General features: G+C 40.8%; 1 protein-coding gene across 1 annotated transcript in view; it reads left to right on the top strand.

Annotated features, from left to right (window-relative positions):
* Vps41 (VPS41 subunit of HOPS complex) overlaps positions 1 to 20,367 on the top strand; it is a 156,607-nt gene that overhangs the window by 74,373 nt on the left and 61,867 nt on the right. Inside the window, exons 7-9 of the mRNA XM_060372802.1 lie at positions 1,038 to 1,103; positions 17,631 to 17,750; positions 18,835 to 18,981. Coding sequence (XP_060228785.1) covers positions 1,038 to 1,103; positions 17,631 to 17,750; positions 18,835 to 18,981 — 333 coding nt within the window. The remainder of the gene's footprint in view (positions 1 to 1,037; positions 1,104 to 17,630; positions 17,751 to 18,834; positions 18,982 to 20,367) is intronic.

Below are 20,367 nucleotides of genomic sequence, written 5' to 3' on the forward strand. Positions count from 1 at the left end.
AGTAGAGAGAGGAAACAGAGCAGCACTGAGCAATAAGATGAGCAGCTTAGGCGGGGAGAGTCTGAGTCCTGCCCATGAATGAGACAGGCACTGGAGGGAGGCTCAGCCCAGCTGATGCAAGCTCCGAGGAGCAGTTAGTGCATCGATCCTCCCCCCTCCTCCCCCTGCCTTATTTTTCTGAACTTATATGGGGCAGGGGGCAAGGTATTTTTAGAGAGAGATGCTCGTTATACTTTGTAAGAGAGCTTGCAAGACTCTTAGAGACTGTAAGAACTTGGAGGGATGTAATGTGTTTCTGTGTTGGTAGTTAGGAGGGGTTAGGGCAGAACTGAAGAAAACATTAAGCTAACAAGTAGGAATGTTCACAAAAATGAGAGGATGTTTTTAAAATTACTCTGACAATGACAGTGTTGAGAAGTCTGTTAACCTGTCCCATTGGAGGAGGAAAATATCTTAGTAATTACAGACATGTAAAATATATTCAACTGAGGGTTAGTAAAGTTTCTAATGTTATGGATAGTTGAGGATGGAAAGGTAAGAAGGGAGAAGCTTATATACAGATGGGTCTCAAAGGGAGGTAGCCTGATTGGAGCTCCTGGAACTTCATTGCTGCTTTTCCTCCCTCACTTGCCTGTGCTCATGTTATGTGACCATAAAGCCACCATCAGGAGCAGCCTCTGGAGAGACTTGCATATGGTCTGGTTCTCTGGGTCTCTTCTGTGCAGTGTACTTAGTTGCAAATGGTTGAGACATAGCACTTCCTTGGCCTGTTCCCCTGCAGAGGAATCCGCTCAGTGCAGCTCACCCAACCAGATGCTAGGACCCTTCATTCTTGCATAGCTTTGAATTTTGCTTCAGAGAAGACATTTCATCACACGGGATCAAGACTAAGATGCCTTCAGCAGTTGCAGGGTCGTATGTGAGTGTCCCTGCCAAGACCCAGTTTTTTAGATCATGTAGTTCACAGTGGAGCAAAGGTTGTCACATGCTGTCACCGGTGACTTTTAAACCCAGCTTGGGAACTTTTTCTTTTGTAGATCATTGCTGTGCACCCACAGTTTGTGAGATCCAGTTGTAAGCAGTTTGTGACAGGAGGGAAAAAGGTAAGGCTGTGTGACTCTCCCAGGCCCTGTGGCCTGTGACAAATGATGATGTAATACCGCTGTGAGAGTTCGGTCTCTCAGGTACTTGCTGCTGGTTACTCACTACCTTGCTTTGAAGTTCATAACACTTGAAGTGTGGAAATAATTGTCCACGGGACTCCTCTCGGATATCCTGTTGTTGCCCTGTGTCGTGGAGATCTTGCAGCTTTGGATCTGCAGAATCAACCCCTTCACACACTCCAGCAATTCATCAATGGGGTAGATATTGGGGTGATCCAACTGAGAGCTCTGGATCTGGGCCTGGGTGATAGCTGAGCTGGCCAGCCTGCCAGCTTTCCTGTACTGCCCGGGGTAGCTAACCCAATGCCACAACCAGGAGCAGGGAGAGTTCTCCGGGCTGGTTCACCAGCACCCCTACCACCAGGGCCAGCTCTTCTGTGCTGCCAAGGTAAAGTTCAGGGCCTGCTCTCCTGAGTGCTACAGCTGCCATGGGTGGCAAGCCTTGCCGTGGGTGGGAAGGGGCAAGGGAGCAGGAAGGAAACGATTTTTATTTAGGTGTATATGTGTTTGTGTCTCTGTAAGTGAATGCAAATGCCCAAAGAGGTCAGAGGTGCCGATAGATACCCTGAAGGTAGTGTTACAGGCAGTTGTGAGCCATGTGATGTGGGTGCCCTACACCAAACTCAGTCCTTTGCAGAAGCAATGTGTACTTATTTATTATTATTATTACCATTTATTCACTTTGTTTCCTGGCTATGGCCCCCTCCATTATCTCCTCCTACTCCCCAACCCTTCCTCCCCCCATGTCCCTCCACTCATCTACTGATAGGGGAAGTCCTTCTTCCCTTCTATTTGACCCTAGCCTATCAAGTCTCATCAGGATTATTTGGGTCCTCTTTCTCTGTGGTCGAGTAAGGCCACCTCACCAGGAGGAGGTGACCAGAGAGCTGGTCACTAAGTCCATGTAAGAGACAGCTTCTATGGGAACCCCACAAGGAGAGTAACAGAACCAGAAAATTTGAACACAGGGAACTTCCCAGAGACTCATACTCCAACCAAGGACTACTCATGGAGATAACCTAGAACCCCTGCACAGATGTAGCACATGACAGTTCAGTGTTCAAGTGGGTTACATAGTAATGAGTAGAGGGACTGCCTCTGACATAATCTGATTGGCCTGCTCTTTGACCACCTCCCCCTGAGGGGGGAGCAGCCTTACCAGGCCACAGAAGATGACAATGCAGGCACTCCTGATGTGATCTGATAGACTAAGATCAGAAGGAAGGAGAAGAGGACCTCCCCTCTCAGTGGACTTAGGGAGGGGCATGTGTGAAGAAGGGGGAGGGAGGGTGAGATTGGGAGGTAAGGAGGGAGGGGCCTATGGGGGGATACAAAGTGAATAAAGTGTAATTAATAAAAAATTAAAAAAAAAGAGAGACAGCCTCTGCTCCCTTTACTAGGGAACCCACATGGAAACTGAGCTACCCATGGGCTACATCTGAACAAGGGATCTAGATTCTCTCCATGCGTAGTCCATGACTGATTCATCAGACTCTGTAGACACCTAGGACCAGATTTTTTGGCTCTGTTGGTCTCCTTGTAAAGCTCTAGTCCCTTCCAGGTCTTTCTATCTTCTTCTTCCATAGAATTCCCTGCACTTTGCCCAAAGTTTGACTATGAGTCTCAGCATCTGCTTCAATACCCTGCTGGGTAGATTCTTTCAGAGGCCCTCTGTGGTAGGCTCCTGTCCTGTTCTCTGTGTCCTTCTGCTTCCAATGTCTATACTGTTTGCCCCCTGAATGGTGATTAAGCATCTTCCCTAGGGTCCTCTTTATTGTTTCGTTTCTTTAGGACTGTAGATTTTAGTGTGTTTATCCTATATTTTATATCTGATAACCACTTATAAGTAAGTATATACTATGTGTGTCTTTCGGTTTCTGGGTTACCTTACTCAGGCGGAAAAAAAAACTTAAAGAAATGCTCAACATTCTTAGTCAGCAGGGAAATGCTAATCAAAATGTTCCTGAGATTTCACCTTATGCCATCAGAATGGCTAAGATCAAAAATTCAAGTGACAACACATGCTGGAGAGGTGTGGAGAAAGGGGAACTCTCCTCCATTGCTGGTGGGAATGTAAACTTGTACAACCCCTTTGGAAATCAATCTGGCAGTGTATATTTCTAATCCCTGAGTCTATTCTCTAGCCCCCTTCTTACAACTTTCCTTCTGACAATTCTCATCCATCCACCCTGCTACACTGTGGCTCTTCTCTGTGTCTGCGCTTAAAATGTCATTCCCCACCAATGATCAGTTCCATTTCTGTGAAGTCCAGTGGTTCAAAAATTAGATCATTATCAGTGGTCATCTTTGCAAATGAAACTGTCTGTTACTTCCCTCTTTAAGACTATAGCTTGGTCAACACCACTCCCCACCTTTCTTGCTTTACATTTCTTCACAGCACCCTTTAAACAGCTGGCATGGGCCAGCTCTCCTCTCTCATTTTCCTGGCTTTTGCTACTGTACAGCAGACGAGAGGCCAGGCTAGCTCTGCTGCAGTCACACACTTGGGGCCAGCTCACCAGTGCCAGCTCTACAATACTAGCCAGTGCTGCATCTGGCAAGGGGTAGAGCCAGCACTTCAGAGTGCCACAACCAGTGAGGGGTCGGGCCAGCTCTGCACAGTCCTTGCACATCAACATGGTCCCAGCTGGCAGCCTAGGCCAGGGATGTCCACATGGCCTTTGGTGGTAATATGAGCTGTGGATATTGACACAGACCTTTGCTACTGCATGACCACAGAAGTAGATACGGCCCTCAGTGACAGCATGGGCCAGGACTTCACAATGGCTTCGGTAGCAGGGCCGGGTGCTCACTCCAGGCTGTTCCTCTTTACCCTCACATCTCCAGTTATGCCTTTCCTCATACCATTCTGCTTCTCTTTCTCTTCCATCTCTCAACCCAATATTTGAACATCATAGTGGCTCCCGCTGTGGGCCAGCCATGCATTAGGTGGGCCTCTGGTTGTCTTCTGCCAGCATATACCCTGTGACAGCAGCAGGCCTCTGGAATAGTGACTATTGTGAGTAATCAGTTTCATCTGGAAAATACTGGCAAGCCTTAAGCAATTATTATCTGAGTTATAAACCTTGAAAATGTTTATAAACATTATAAACATAAAATGAGGAAAGCCAAGACTGCATTGGTCCAAAAGCAATTTTTACTGTTTTAACTGGAGTTTTAAACTAGCACCAGAAATTTACAGAACAAGTAGCAACTATTGATAACCTTGCAATAATCTTGTCATGGGTGCCAAGAGTCTGTTGTATAGAGTGGGAAGCAGATCATGTAGAAGACAAGAAAAATAAAGGCAAATACTGTTAACTGAGAGGTGAGAATCAGAAATAACTTGACATTTAAAAACCTGGAGATGAACTACCCAGATTGAAGCAAGATGTGTTTTACCTTGAGAACACAAACTACACATTGATCTGTTCTATAGTCCTTTACATTATGTGCCAGCTTCTATAAACATGGTTGATGTGACCCATAGGCTGTGGACAGGGAAGGCAGGCAGGAAAGTGAGGGTCTGCTATTGAGATTTGCGAGTTACTCATAACAATAGTGAGAAACCATATTTAATATATTGGTTGTGTAAATATTTTTAAAACATTTATTTACTGATATTTTTTTCCCTTTTTCTTTGTTTCTGTTTTGGCTTTACAACACAGGGTTTCTCTGTGTGGCCTTGGCTGTCCTGGACTTGCTTTGTAGACCAGGCTGGCCTGGAACTCAGAGCAATCTGCCTTCCTCTGCCTCCCCGAGTTCTGGGATTACAAACGTGCTCCAGTGCAGCCGCTTACATATGTATTTTTATATATGGGTGTTTTATCTCCACACCAGAAGGTCTCATGGGATTACAGTTAGCAGATTGTGAGCCACCATGTGGTTGCTGGGAATTGAACTCAGGACCTCTGGAAGGGCAGCCAGTGCTCTTCGCAGCTTAGCCATTCTGCCAGCACCTCGTTGTCTAAATATTAGTGTCTATCTATTGATGTGAAGAGACAGCATGACCATGGCAACTCGTAAAATGAAAAACATTTCATTGGGGCTGGCTTATAGTTCAGAGGTTTAGTTTCCCATCGGCACAGCAGGATGCATGGCAGCACACAGGCGGACATGGTGCTGGAGAAGCAGCTGAGAGTTCTACATCCAGATAGATGGGCTTAAGCTTCTGAGACCCCAGAGCACATCCCCCTGGTCAGACACTTCCTCCAACAAAGTGAAAGGTAAATCCAATACCACACCTTCTAATAGTGCTACTCCCTATGGACCATTTTTATTCAAACTACCTCTAATAGTAAAATTGATGCCTTAAAATTTTCCAAATTAATTAAAATTTAGATTTCAGAATTGTGCCTCATAAATACAACAGTGTGGAAGAAAAGACAGAGACTACCACTGCCCTGTCTCATTTGCATTTTAAGGTTCTAGCCCCTTAGTTTTGGGAAACAGTGACTTATCCACAGTGGACAGGGAATAGTAGGCCAGAGTGCAATTATTTTATTTTTTTTAGGTTCTCAAGGTAACTTCTCAGTAGTCGAAAGCTGCAGTTAAATTTATGGACTCAACTGCTTGACACACAAGTGTAAAAAGCTTATTTAAAATTCTGTTTTGTTTCCTTCTTTAAAACAAGAAAGGAAGAAAAGAAGAAGCCCATCTTTTGGAAGTGTCACCGGTAGGAGCTCTACCTCCCTGGAACCAGTGGGATTTTCCACAAGTTGGAAGTCTAATAGATGAGCATAGCCCACTGTGAATTTTGGTTTTAGATGTAAAGCTGACAAGTGCATCCTGTTGGGATGCTTTTTTTATTTTTTTCCTTTTCTTTTTAATTGTGTGTTTTGGTCTTTTTTTGCCAGCAAAATAAACTTAGCTTTACAACCTTAACCTTTGACCTCTGAAATAGACTTCAGTGATAACTGAATATACTTCTTTCACAAATTATTAGCTCATTGTGACACAGATGGCAGTGGGGTTCATTTTTGAAAGACAGATAGTCATCTGCTTGCCATTGGTGTGGGATAAAGTGAAGGGACCTGGGTACCAAGGCAGGTTGCTTTATATGCTGGAAAATGTCAGTTAGCAAACAGGAAAAGGACCTGCATGAATGAAAAGAAGACAGTCAATTCCCTGTTCCAGGGGGAAGGCTTCTGGGTTTTGGTTTTTTTGTTTGTTTTTTTGTTTTTGTTTTTTGCAGGTGGATATGGTTGCCATAGGCTTCTAGTGGTGTTCCACAAATACAAGTTCTAATTGAATATCCTGAAGGATGAATCAAAAAAGTAGCTTCCTTAAAATACAATTTAAAAAACATTTTCAAGATTATTTTATTTTTCCAGTTTTATTAAGGTGTGCTGAACACATTCAATACAATATGAGGATTTGATCAAATATACCTATTCCTCTCATATAATTACATTTTCCTGTATGTGATACAAAGACGTAAGACCTAGTCTCAGTACATTGCAGTCATCCATTTATTACCCAATGCTATTAAATATGGTTTCTATAGTGTACATTAGCTCCTCAGAATTCACACAGCCCAAGATGGAAAATCTCTGCCCTGTGTCTAACACCTCTCCATTTCAACCATCCCTAGCTGTAAATATTTTCAGCACTGAGATTTTCCAGGGAGCCTTTTCATCCTACTGTGATCCCTGCACACGTGTAGAGTTATTTCCTTGTGTGTTTGCTTATCTTCTGGTCAGATTGGACCTGGGCTTCTTAGGGTTGCAAGCATTTGATACTAGCTGTGTGCACTGGTATGTACAGTTCAGGGCCTTAGCTGTCCAGGGTAGTTCTGAACATTGACACATCATGGTCATAGGCATCCTTCTATAGGCATGTCCTCTTACACAGTTAGACCATTATCCTTTTCAGCTGAGCACTTGTGAAGAATTAAGAATACATACTTGAAGACTTCCTGGCCAAGTCAGTATTAAGCAACAGGGCGGCACCAAGTTTGTGCACTGGCAGCTTTATGCTGAAATGCTAAAAATTCTTTTCTTCTACAGACCGTGTCCCAATTGTGTTAATGGAAATTCCAAGAATTTCATGTATTCGGCAGACCAACGTTGTAAAAATACCAACAAATAGGAAGTAAAACACAAATGTAACCTCAACAAACTTTTTTTTTCAGTCGTATAAAACCAATTTGCAAATAATCTCTATGGTAACGTATTTTGGTAGAGTTTTCTATATTCTGGTTGAGGTTAAAAATAGAAATCAGTTTCTTAAACTGGTAATCACTTAAGTCAAAATGTTGACATTTTATTATTCATTTATGGCAAATGTTAGTTGCTTTTCTATGGTTTATATGTAGGAATGCTGGTCTTTTGAATGTGATCTGCAGTGGATGTGAAATGTGGGAAAGATCCATGCTAGCTTCACTTTCTTTTTTTTTATGATTTTTTTTAAATTCTTTATTAATTACACTTTATTCACTTTGTATTCCCCCTGTGGTTCCCTCCCTCCTCCCGTCCCAATCCCTCCCTTCCTCCACCCTCTGCATGCATGCCCCTCCACTGATAGGGGAGGTCTAGGTCTTCTTTTCCTTCCTTCTGAGCCTAGTCAATTAGATCTCATCAGGAGTGGCTGCACTGTCTTCTTCTGTGGTCTGATAAGGCTGCTCCCCCCTCAGGGGGAGGTGATCAAAGAGCAGGCCAATCAGTTCATGTCAGAAACAGTCCCTGTTCCTATTACAGTGGAACCCACTTGGATACTGAACTGCCAGGGGCAATATCTGTGCAGGGGTCTTGGGTAATCTCCATGCATAGTCCTTGGTTGGAGTATCAGTCTCAGGAAAGACCCCTGTGCTCAGATTTTTTGGTTCTGTTGCTCTCCTTATGGAATTCCTGTCTTCTCCAGATCTTACTGTTTCCCACTTCTTTCCTAAGATTCCCTGTTAGGAAGGCTTTTCTGTAAGGAGTCCACATTTTTAAAATAAATTCAGTGAATTTCAAAACCTTTAATAAAATGTTCCATATATAATATTCTTTCGGTGCATGTACATGTTTGTGTTTATGTGCATTTTCATATGTATGCGTGTGTGCATATAATTGTGTCTGATCATGCAAGTGGAGACCAGAGGACAACCTCAGGTGCCATTCCTCAGTCATAGTCCACGTCTTCACTTCTGTTCCTCTCTGTATCTCTCCTTCCTTCCTTTGTTCCTCCTGTTGTTTTCTTCTTTAGAGAGGGTCTCCCAGTGCCCTGAACCTCTGTATAGACTAGGCTGACCCATCATTGAGCCTCCAGCAATCAGCCTTCCTGACTCCCCAGTCCAGGAATTGAAAGTATATGCTCGGATTCTTTTGTATGGGTTCTAGGGATCAAACGCAGACCTTCATGCTTTCAGGGCAAGCTCTTTGCAGGTCAGCCCTTCCTATACATCATGTATGTGTATTGATCATAGCACCTCCTTGAATCCTTGAACAGTCAAGCCACTGTCGCTTCTCATTTCCTGTATTGCTCACTGCATATTTGAGTAGTAGAACTGTTAGTGGAGAGCTGCTCTCTGTGTTTTCTTGTGGGGCTTAATACAGAAGAACTCTTACTAATATTGCCCCCTCCCTATCTAAGCTGCATGAAATAAGGGATTACGGGTTTGTAATCACTTAGTATCACTCATACAAACTGAAGTACTTATTTCAAAGACTACTTAGTTTAAATCTGCGTCTAGAGCCCAGCCCTTTTTGGAGGGACCCAGATAGTGTTATTGTTATTGCATGAACGCCGCATCATGATGGTGGTGATTTTCAAAAGAATGTGGGTGGGGCAGTAGTAGTGGAATGACTTTAGTAAGATTATTAATCAGAAAGCTGATCTGAGAAAATGAATATTCTGAATCAGTTGTGAAAGAAACGTGTATAGGTATTTTATTTATTTGTATATGCAAGAATGTAACTTTACTCTGGAAAAATCTCATTGTGTTATTTTCTTTGTTTCTAAACTTTAAGCCAGTATTTCTCTTTCTTACTTTTAACAGTGAAGCTTGAAACACAATAAATACCTAGATGGCTGTGTGCCCTTTATCCATAGATCACCAGAACTGCCATGGGGTATTAGGAAGAGGATATCAAAAAGATGATCTTTGAGGATGGAAGCAATTTTAAGATGTGATTTGAAGGAGGCTTAAGGAGGCAAGTGTTTGTTCCAGAATGGATGCTGTAAAGAAGCCTGAGTAATCATGTTCTTGAATATGTAAATAAGCCTTATTTGGACAGAGGCTTAGGCAGGGCTAAAGTGTGATAGTAAAGAAGCAGAATCTCTTATTTTAGACAGGAGGAGGTTTGTGATTACTTTTTGCAGAGTTGATTCAAACATGCTTAGGAACTGGTCCTGTTTTTACCAAGATCTTTCATGCTTGCATAGTGCCTTCATGTACTGCTAGTGCTCTGTGAAGCTGCTTGTTTGTCACAAGACCAAGGCTTACCTGTGAGAGATAAGGTCCACCCTTTACAGATGTCAGCTTTTCCTGTTGTCAGTGGGTTAAAGTGCTGTCCACATCTGATGGATTGTTTTCATTGATGTGTTTTTCCAAAGTATATGAGGAGCCCCATGGTATTGTTTTATAAATATAATTATGTATGTAGGTACATTCAGGAAGGGCTGTACACAGTCATTGATTGTATTGAGTTGAGCAGGATTATGAACATATTTTCTAGTCTTCATTAGCATTCATTTAATCTTTTTGTTAGAAGCATTCATTTATTTTGTAATAAAATAATGAAAGATTCATTAAGTCATCTCATTTTAGGACTTTTTCCTTAAAATTTTATAGTATATAAAATTCTCTACATCCTTATTGTTTGCTCAGTGTTTTTTAATAGTTGCATTCTATAGGTCTGTTTAGTTTTGTTAGCTGTTCTTCTGTTGTTGGACCTTTAGTTTGTTTCCATGTTTGTCAACAATCTACTTGTGAGAGAGGTAGAAATTTTAGTAGTAGTAGCAGTAGCAGTAGCAGTAGTAATGTTCTTTGCAGAGACGGTCTCATGAAGCACCAACTGGCCTCAAACTCTTAGCTAAGGATAACCATGAACTTCTGATCCATCTACCTCTGTATCTTGAATGGTAGGGATACAGGAGTACTTAATTACATTGCACTGGGGATGGATCCCAGTACCTCATGCTTGTTAGGCAAGCATTCTACCCACTGAGCTCCAGCTCTAGCCTACTAATGCATAGTACTTATATAAATTAATAGGTTTCACTGGGATATTTCTGTAATGCATATATTGTGTTTTGATTGTATGTACCCTTCTTACTATCCATTTTTTTCTTACTATTTCTCTTTGCTTGTCTCTCTCCACCCACCCCTCTCCCCTTCCCCTAGTGGTCTCTCCTCTACTTACAGTTTCTCTTTTTGAAATCTGTCTTGCTTATTTCACTTAGCATAATCTCTAGTTTCATTCATTGCCTTGCATGTGTCATGTAATTCTTTGTGATTGAATGGTGTTCTACTATGAATTTATGCCATATTTTCTTTATACTCCTGTCTTTGTTAGGGTTTCTATTACTGTGAAGAGACACCATGAACACAGTAACTCTTACTGAGGAAAGCATTTTATTGAGGCTGGCTTACAGTTCGGAGCTTTAGTCCATTGTCGTCATGGTGGGAAACATGGTGGGACTCAGACAGACATGGTGTTGGAGAGGTAGCTGAGAGATCTATATCCAGATTGGCAGAGAGCAGAAAGAGAGTGCCAGTCTGGGTCTAGCTTGAGCATCTGAGACCTCAAAGACTTCTAGTGACACACTGCCTTCAGCAGTGACACACCTCTTCCAACAAGGACAAACCTAGTAATAGTGCCACTATTGTTGTTCCCTATGAACCTCTAAGGGCATTTTTTTCAGACCACCACACCTACCTGCTGGTGGGTACCTAGGTTTACATACTTAAGTTATGACTTAATTGCTACCAATAATACTGCAGGAAACATGGATGTGTAAATATCTGTTGTGTGATTAGATTTCTTGGGATATATATCTAGGAGTGGCTTAGAATCATGTGGTAGTTCTGTTTTTTGTTGTTTGTTTGTTTGCTTGCTTGAGGAACTTCCACAGTGACTAGACTAATTTCCATTCTCACCAAAAGCATACAGGCCTTTCTTTCAGCATTTGTAATTTTTTGCTGTTGTTTTTTATTATTATAGCCATTTTGATGGTGTTGAGAATCTCAAGGTACATGAAATTTGAGTTCCCTGAAGTAAAAAAAAAAATAACAAATATTTTTCACCTATTTATTGGCCATTTGTTATCTTCTTGAGATGTATTTGTTCATATGTTACTTATTGCCTGAATAACTTGGGTTTTTGGTGGTAAATTTTGTTAATGTGTTATATATTCCAGGTATTAATTTCCACTGTCAAGTAACTAACCATCAAACATTTTTTTTCTGTCATTCTTCACTTGATCATTTTCTTTGCTGTTCTGAATCTAGCAATCTTTATCCCAAACTTCTGTCTGTTGTTAGAACTGTTTTCCTAGCATCTATTCCTTTGATTAGAATTATTAAGTCAGAGGTTATCACTAGTTTTTAATTGTTTGAACACATCACCAAATAAACAATGCACACTTATTTGTGCCAGCTAAGTGAAAATGGCTTATTACTTCATTGTTTTCTCTGCCAACCATTATTTTTCAGTGTCTTTAACTATTAGACAATTTAAACATTCGTATTATTCACATCCATATCTGCCTTTGTTATGGACATGTGGTGACATTCTTTGCTCAGGGGTAATAGAAGCAAGGCCAATAAGGATTGTCTACTTGATATTTATTGTCATTTTAAACACAAATTATTGCTGCTTACTGAATAACCCGAAGGCTTTCACTAATATTGTCTAAATCTAGGATAATTACTCCTGTTCGCAAGGAGATACTATATAGGAGTTCAAATGAGACAAGTAAAAATTGAAGTATACAAGGAGTGATTGTGTATGTTGATTATATATGCATATCATATACTGTGGGTGTGAGTCTGTCCAAAACCCATCAGTTCTGCCATTTCTACAGACCTACCTGTGTCTTACTGTATGCCCAGTGTCAGCCTTTCATAAAGATGATAGGGAAGGTGGTTAAAGCAAATGAAGATGGATTCATTTGATTTGGCTTCTGTAGGTGGGGTCATGATATTAAGGTTTTTCTTTCCTTTTTTTCTACATAGAACTGTGTGAAGGGTTTTTTCAAATATGCAAATCCATTAATTCAGATAACTTTTTAGGCTGTACAAATTTATCAGGTTTTGTTTTTTGTTTTTTTTTCATATCCTTCTTGCCAGGGTCCCCCTCTAATAGTCCATCTCCATCCAGTTGAGATACCGTGCAGGTAAAAATAAAAAATTTTCTTCCTGACACGGGACATGAGTTCAGATGTGGGCAGCTTTGAGGTTTTTTTGTTTAGTTTTGTTTTACCCTGCTGCTGAAGGTATGACTTCAAGCCCAGACCTCAAGATACATCCTTAGGTGGCTACAGTCTGAAATGTGAGCCCATCTCTGTAAAGTCGTGATGTGAATCCATGTGGAAGTTTTCTAATAGTATCAGAACTGTGGTATAGTCATTTCTCAGGCTTGTATCATCGTGAACTTGCATCTGTAGGTGGGTGTTACAGATGACAATGTTAGTCTACATTTCAGAATAGGTAAGTTGATATTTTAGCCTATAGGGGTAGTTAGGTTTTGATCCACAGATAACATCTGTTATCAGTTGTTTTATACACACACACACACACACACACACACACACACACACACATACACACAAAACTGCTCCTCATGAGACCCCTGGATTTTAGTGTCATCTTTTCATGTTGATTTTACTAGTTAGAAACTGTTATTTGTTAAGCAAACTTTACCTTTCAGTGATTCAGTTTTGTTTTGTTTTGTTTTGTTTTGTTTTCAAGTATTCAACATGTCCACATAGTTTTCACAAGATTAGTTCACCTCCAGGGCTTGACCTCATGTTTTTTCAAATATTTTCTATAATTGACCAAGTAGGCTGTGAGACTTTTTCTATGAATAGGTACCTTATGTGGCAGCAGTATTTGGTCTGCATTTGACTTCTTTTAAGCACGAGAAATTACCTCTAGAAAAAGAAGTTTGAAGAACTATAACATGTCCAGAAATTAACTAGTGAATTTAAAGCAAAAATGTACTTGGGAATTTTTCCCCTTTCTTGCCATGTGTTAAGATCTTTCTTTGTGGAGATTTATAAAAAAACAACTCAAAACAACAATTGGCAATGTTGGTCCTGAATCATAGCAAGAAGTAAGATGAAGGCTCCCATCTCCTCACATCTGTAGGTAGTATTGTAGATGACGGTTTTAAATAGTCTGCATTTGAGAGTGGGTGACTTGATATGTTAGCCTGTAGGGGTAGATGGATTCCTCACCCCTGGCTCTATCAGAATCATGGGCTTTTGTCTGCTGTGCACAACCAGCACCTTCTCCAAAATGACTATTGTTTCATTCGCTTTTCTTTTCCATTAAAAACAGAGACATTTCATTTTTAATTATCGGAAGATACGTGTACATGCGTCCATGTGTATGTGCATTGTATGTGTGTTGCCTGTGCAGGCCAGTTAGCCACTTGTGTAGGTGCTGAGAACCAAGCTCAGATCCTCTGGGAGAGCAGTGAACACTCTTCACCACTGACCCATCTCTCCTGGCCTTATCTTAAAAATTTTATTCGTGATCTTTCTCAAGTCTTGGGACAGGACTTCATGTCCTTACCCCCTTTGTCTTGTTTTACCAAGACTGCCTTGTTAGCTTCTGGCTTGCTGAGATTTGTGTTTTTAAAAGATTGCCACCACATTATTATCTTTTCATTGTCCAGCCTGACTTAGCAGAGGTTGTCTTTCATGTACTCTGGTTTTCCTTGAGTCCCTTGGTCCTTTCTGTAGGAAGCTATGTGGTATCTTCCATATCTGTTTCCCATGGCATGATCCCTCTGCCCCAGTCTTGCTTGCTTTTTTTTTTTTTTTTTTGTCTGCCTCATTGCAGGTGTTGAGGAAGGCTAAAAAGTCGCATCATCTATAAACTTGGAAGATCCTCATCTGATGATTAAAATGTGTCTCTTTGCTTTATCAGGGAAGAGTGAGTGATTGGTAATGATAGCACTGAGTACCAGAAATACAAGCTTTCTTGCAACCTGCTAGGGATCTTGGCACAGGTGTGGGAGATTCTGGGATGTGCATCCTCCACCACTTTGTAGTATAGAAAAGTGTTAGCTACATCTATCAGCACAAAACATAGAAGAATAAAGTATATTGCTGGTATGTGAAGGCTCCTACTGAAATATAAGTACTGAGAGTGCTGACTGCCAGAATGTGGATTTATGGGAAATAAAGCCCTAAAATACTTTCTCCAGCAACAACAAAAATATAGACCTCTTGGAAACAGCTTTTCCTCTCTGTGTACTTAGCTCCCATTGAGCTTAAATTGCTCTCAGTATTGGGATAATGACAATTCGATAATACAGGATGTGGAAGACAAACCAAATAAATTAACCAGCTGCTTTTAAGGCTAGTTCGTTCAATGACTTACCCCTAAAATGCTTTGTAGAGCATTCGTGCTCAGTAGGTCTCTAGGCAGTTTTATGACTAGAAGAAAGAAATGGATTTTATTAAATGTCAGTGAAATAGGGGCAGATAGCTTTGTGGTGCTTAAATTAGTGCAGAATGTGTGTAAGAAAAGTAGTTTATCTTTCTCTAAATCGTCAGTGCAGAACTTTGCTTGGCATTACTGCTAGAAAATGTGTTCCTGCTCAAAATTCCCTTAGATTAGTATAAAACGGTGAAAGGAAAGGGCACCATACGATGATGGTGTCCTGCATAAAGCTCTGTCCCACAGAGGGACAATGATAAAACCGCCAGCAATTACAGTTACATTTGTGAAGTTGAATGCCACGTATGGCTTAGAAGCTTGAACTTGTGAGTGAGAAATACGGACAGATGAAGAGGGATGAGAAGAGCTGCTGAGGAGGCAGAGCCGGGGACATGATGCAAGGGAGGAGCTGGTTAGGTGCCACAGGGTACATCTGTGTCCATCAATGAAAAGATCAGCAGCTACTTAAATGGAGCATGGGAAGACCAACATTAAATATAGTTTTCAAGTTTTTGATAAGCTTTGTAAAAGTTACATTTTCTCCCCTCGAGGAATGGACAACAGCCTGTCATTGCAGGAGTCGGGCACGAGCTCAATAGAGGAAGTCCATTCTGACAGGGAAGATGTGTTAATTGTATGAGTAAGCTTGAAGGTCTTTCCTTAAATTTTAGAGACAGTACAGATTTCCACGTATTCAATACAGTTTTGAAGCATCAGGAACTGCAGATGAGTTATATAGATGAAGAAAGGCTCTGGGGTGTTACACAGCTCCACCAATTGCAAACGCATCATGAGAGGAGGATTAAGAGTCACCCTCAGAAATCCTGCTTGCTGTCTACTCTCCATCATGCCCGAGTGTCTAGCAAACCGAAAGATGTGGTCCTTTCTCCAGCAGGGAGAAACAGTGAAGTTCAAATGATAGCCAGACCCAGTGACGAGAATGCCTTAACTGGTTGTGGTGCTGAGATTGGGCCAGTGGGATTATAAAGCACACACCAAGACTGAGCCATCGGAGACATGACTTAGAGAAGAATGCATGCTTCTTTACAGATAACTCATGTTTATCTACAAAAGGCAAGAGTGATGTGATAAAAACTACTACATTCTGAGAAAAATCCAAAGGGAAGACATCACATTTAAATTGTGGTGGTAAAGAGTTTAAACTGTCTCATTCGTTTAGTGAAATTAGCATGTTTCCTCTTTTGGATTTTGGGTTTGTTTTCCAGCATATGACATCTACATATCTGCCTTGGGCCTTTCTCTCTTTAGAAAACCTTCACTGAAGATCTCTGCTCTTCCCATTTCATGTCAAACAGAGCACACAGGGACGTGGACTGATTTCTGAATTCCTGTCTCCTTTTCTTCCTGCCCTCTCCTAGAATTCCTGGAACTAGGCCAGGACAAAGGGAAACTAGAGGACATCTGGCCTCAGTTTCCTCTGGAAACCCAAAGCAAACTGAATGAAGCAGAGGAGACTACATTATTATAAAAATAGTGTTAATATTTAGAGAAATATCTATATAAGATTTCCTATCACTTTTCTAGAATTATGATTGCTTTATAATATATGGTTCATATTGCTGTACTATCTTCTATATAAATAAATATTTAATACACAGCTATCCATTCATATTTTATTTAAGGAGCATCATAGAAAATACTATTGTTTAGTATGCTTTTATTTAATATGCTGGGTATCTTTATATTGATAATACATTTATATGTAGAGAGATAGATATTTAGAGAGTCTTAGCTTTTGTCAGTCTTTATATTGTGCTCAGTAGTTCTTGGTGTATTTGTGGCTGTAAAAAGTAATTTACTTTTTACTTACTGCCTTATGCCATAGCATCAATTCTAGGTTACCCTGGATGCTTCCTCCCCGATGCTTTGGACATGGTAGGACATACAACAGACCCTGGGGTGAACTGCAATAGGAATTGTTAAAAGTCTCTTGCCAGCTGCGGTGGTACCTGCCAAGAATTCTAGAGTTTGAGGGCAGAGGGAACATAGCCCCGATATTCTACAGCATAGGATTTAGACCCACAGTAGTGAAACTCGTCTCTGCCGCTTCCCCAGTTCCCTCCTGGTGTCTCTCCTCAGTACTCGCAAACAGTGTTCAAATACATGCGTCTGAACGCTCTGCTTCCAGTAATACAGTTTGTGAATGTCATTGCTTGAAGAGTTGAAGTTGGCTATATCAACGAAAATGTTTTATTAACGCATGAATTACCAGAACTACACCTTCTTCAGGATTAAGGAGTTCTGACCAGTTGTATTTTATCTCAAAATTTCCAGTGGGATTTCACAATAGATTATTCTCTTTATACATGTCTAGCTATTGTGGAATTTTTAAAGACCATAAATCCTAAAGCAAATGGTCCATACTTTGTGATTTGATTTACTGTTCAACTGATACTGTCAAATTATTTGCTTTGGATTAAATGAAAAAAAGCCAACTGCTTCCAACCACAGCAGTTTAACCTGTGATGACTGTCTTGTCAGTGAGAAACTTAAAAGCTTCTGATTTTCCAGTTTGCAAAATGAATTAGTTCCTAGTTCCTTATTTGAAAAGCTTTCTTAAAGCTGGATTCACCAAGGCATTGTTTGTCCCAGTCTTAGTGTTTTGGTGCCATCATGTGGCTCAGACTTGTCATAACCTCTGTGCTGGAATCTGATTTAAATAGGAATCCAGGCAGTAAAAGATATGTAGGGGATTCTTTCCAAAAAGCAGGGTATCTACTAAAAATAAATGTAAACTATCAAGAGTGGCTTATTTGTCACTTGGTAACACTGACAGGCATCAAAGGTGAGTGAAGGATCTTCTGGGTGACTCTGGGTGCCTGAAAGCCTGTGTTTTGCTATGTCCTCAGTTGCTGCTGTTTGAACGGACGTGGATGAACAGATGGAAGTCTTCTGTCCTGCATGAAGGGGAAGGGAACATAAGGAGTGTGAAGTGGAGAGGCCATCTGATTGCTTGGGCCAATAATATGGTAAAAGCACTTGTCTGTCTCTCTAAAACGTGTGCAGTGGCAGAGGTTGCCAGGTCAAAGGTATGGGTCAGAGAAGACGATAGCACTCAATGATAACACAATTCTAATGCACGTGAGTGGCGGATGCCACCCCTCAGCTTAAGGAAGTCAGATCACCTGGGCTTCTGTCGTCGAGTAATTCCCAGCACATTGTAGACTCTGTTTAAGAGTAAGAACCTGAGGCGCAGAGTAGCCAAGAAAATGAAAAGCCATCTTAATAATTGAAGGGCTGCTCCAGGCTTGTGCTCTGGAAGTGCCATTTACCCGTTGCCCATGGGCCATGGGTAGAAGCAAGTGAAGAATATTGTTGATTTCTCCTTTACCCCAGTAATCATAGGCTAAAACATAGGCCTGCCATTTAAGAGGTGTATTGTACTCTTAGTATTGCACTTACTTAAAGTTTATTTAATATAAAGTGGGGCCTGGAGAACATTTAAAAAATAGCCTTTTTCATATATGTCATGTTTTCTGAAATTTCAGCACATAAATGAGAAAATCAGTTCTATTCAGTTAGAAATAGTAGAAATCGTTTCAGTTCAATGCTACTCTTTGGGATTTTTTTTTTTTTTTTAATTTCTCTTGGGTCACAAAGAAAGTAAGCATCCATGGTCTCCAGGCTCACTTTCAGCCAGCAGTATACTTGATGTTTCCATTTGAGCACTTTGAACTGTCACATGTGGTTTTCTTTGAATGGATGGGTCCTCAGAACCAAAGCCTTTCTGAAACACTCATTCTTGTGCAGAAGCGGTCCTTTAAAAATGGCTGCCACCTATCCGGTTGCAAACAAGCTCGGTGTATCTGTACAGTGCATGTTTGTGTTGGGTTTACAATACCCATGCTATCCAGTAGTAACACGGCCTTGTCCAGAAAGGAGTGTGGAGGTTGCTTTGCAGTTTGGGTTCTCAGAGCTTTTGTATAAAGCAAGAACATGGCTTTGTTTGGCTCTTGGGCATGCGCAGTAACCAGCATTATTATTTTGAATAGTACACCTATTGATATGCTCCTTCCCTAGAATACAAGATGCTTAATATTGTTTGTTTTATAGGGTGTGAAGATTTTTGACATCACCTCAAAGCAAAGAATCACCAATGTTCCCCGAGATGATATAAGTCTTCGCCCAGACATGTACCCCTGCAGCCTCTGCTGGAAGGACAATGTGACGCTAATTATTGGCTGGGGAACTTCCATCAAGGTAGTTTATGTGGTCTTTGTATTAAACCCAGATTGTTACAGATTCATTGACAGTAGTCTGAAGAAATAGATACTCATGAATGGTTTCTGGGAAACCTAATATTTTCACCTGAACACTGTGGTGACAGGGCAGTGTTTCACAAGTAGAGATTTTTAAGATATGCTTTTCTTTTTTATGTTGTACAAAGTAATTGCCCTTTTATGTTCTCAGGATGATGCTGTATTTGTTGAGCTCTGTTTTAGTTTCCCACAATCCCACTGCAGTCCCTTAGCTATTTGTGGAACATGAGGTGCTCATCTTCATATTATCTTTTCTTTGTCTTTAGCTTTGATGATTAGTTTCATTTGAGTTATTGATAGTAACTGAGTTAAGATTAAAACTAAAATAATAATGTGTGTTTCATAAATTAATGGCATAGAATTATCTATATGTTTTAAGAGTATTTTCTGACTTTGATTATCTGGCCCATACCTGATGAAGCTATACTTGGTGAGATATAGCTGCTCCCTGGAAGGGAGCCCAGACCCCTGTCCCCTTTATTCTACACTTACCCATGCTTCAACTAAAGTGGGTACTTGAATCTCAGAAGTTTAAAGGTGCAGTACATAATATAAAATAAAATAAAACAAAATTTATCTGACATAAAAAAAATGTATGAGGAAGTATCTCAACAACAGTGTAACAATGTAGGCTTTAGAGTCAGAAAAACTTGGGACTGGGTCACCCTTTCCACTTTCTTCTTAATGTGTGTGGGAGTGCATATAGCCTGACAAAGCGTAACAGCTTATAAAGGTTACCTATTATTAGAATGTACAGCCTGTAAGGGAAACGAGAGCCGCGAGGAGAAAGGGAAAGTGTGACAGTGACTAGTGTGGTGCCTTGCTGCCCAGCTGAGCACTGTGTTCTCTATGCCATGTTCTTCCTGTCCTCACAGTGCTGTGATGCAGATTCTCCTCATTTTAGATGCAACCTGAAGTCTTTATTTATAGGGGAAAAGTGTAATTAAATTCAGGACGGAGCGCTTGTCCTGAGTTTCCATCTGGTTTTAAATGTAGTCCCATTGTCTTAGTTATTTTTCTACTGCTGTGACAAAACACCATGACCAAGGTGATTTATGAAAGAAAGCATTCAATTGGGCTTATGTGTTCAGAGAGCTAGAATCCATGATTGTGAGGCAGTATGGCGGCAAGCCACAGACATGTGGCTGGAGCAGCCAAGAACTCACATCATGATCCACAAGTAGGAGGCAGAAAGAGTATATGCTGGGAGCAATATAGATCTTTTAAAACCCCAAAGCCTATCCCCTAGTGACACACCAATTCCAACAAGCCCACTCCTCCTGATTCTTCCCACGCGTTTTCACCAATTGGAGACCAATTATTTAAA

This window comes from Meriones unguiculatus, chromosome 19 (assembly GCF_030254825.1).
Source record: "Meriones unguiculatus strain TT.TT164.6M chromosome 19, Bangor_MerUng_6.1, whole genome shotgun sequence".
NCBI classification, from domain to species: domain Eukaryota; kingdom Metazoa; phylum Chordata; class Mammalia; order Rodentia; family Muridae; genus Meriones; species Meriones unguiculatus.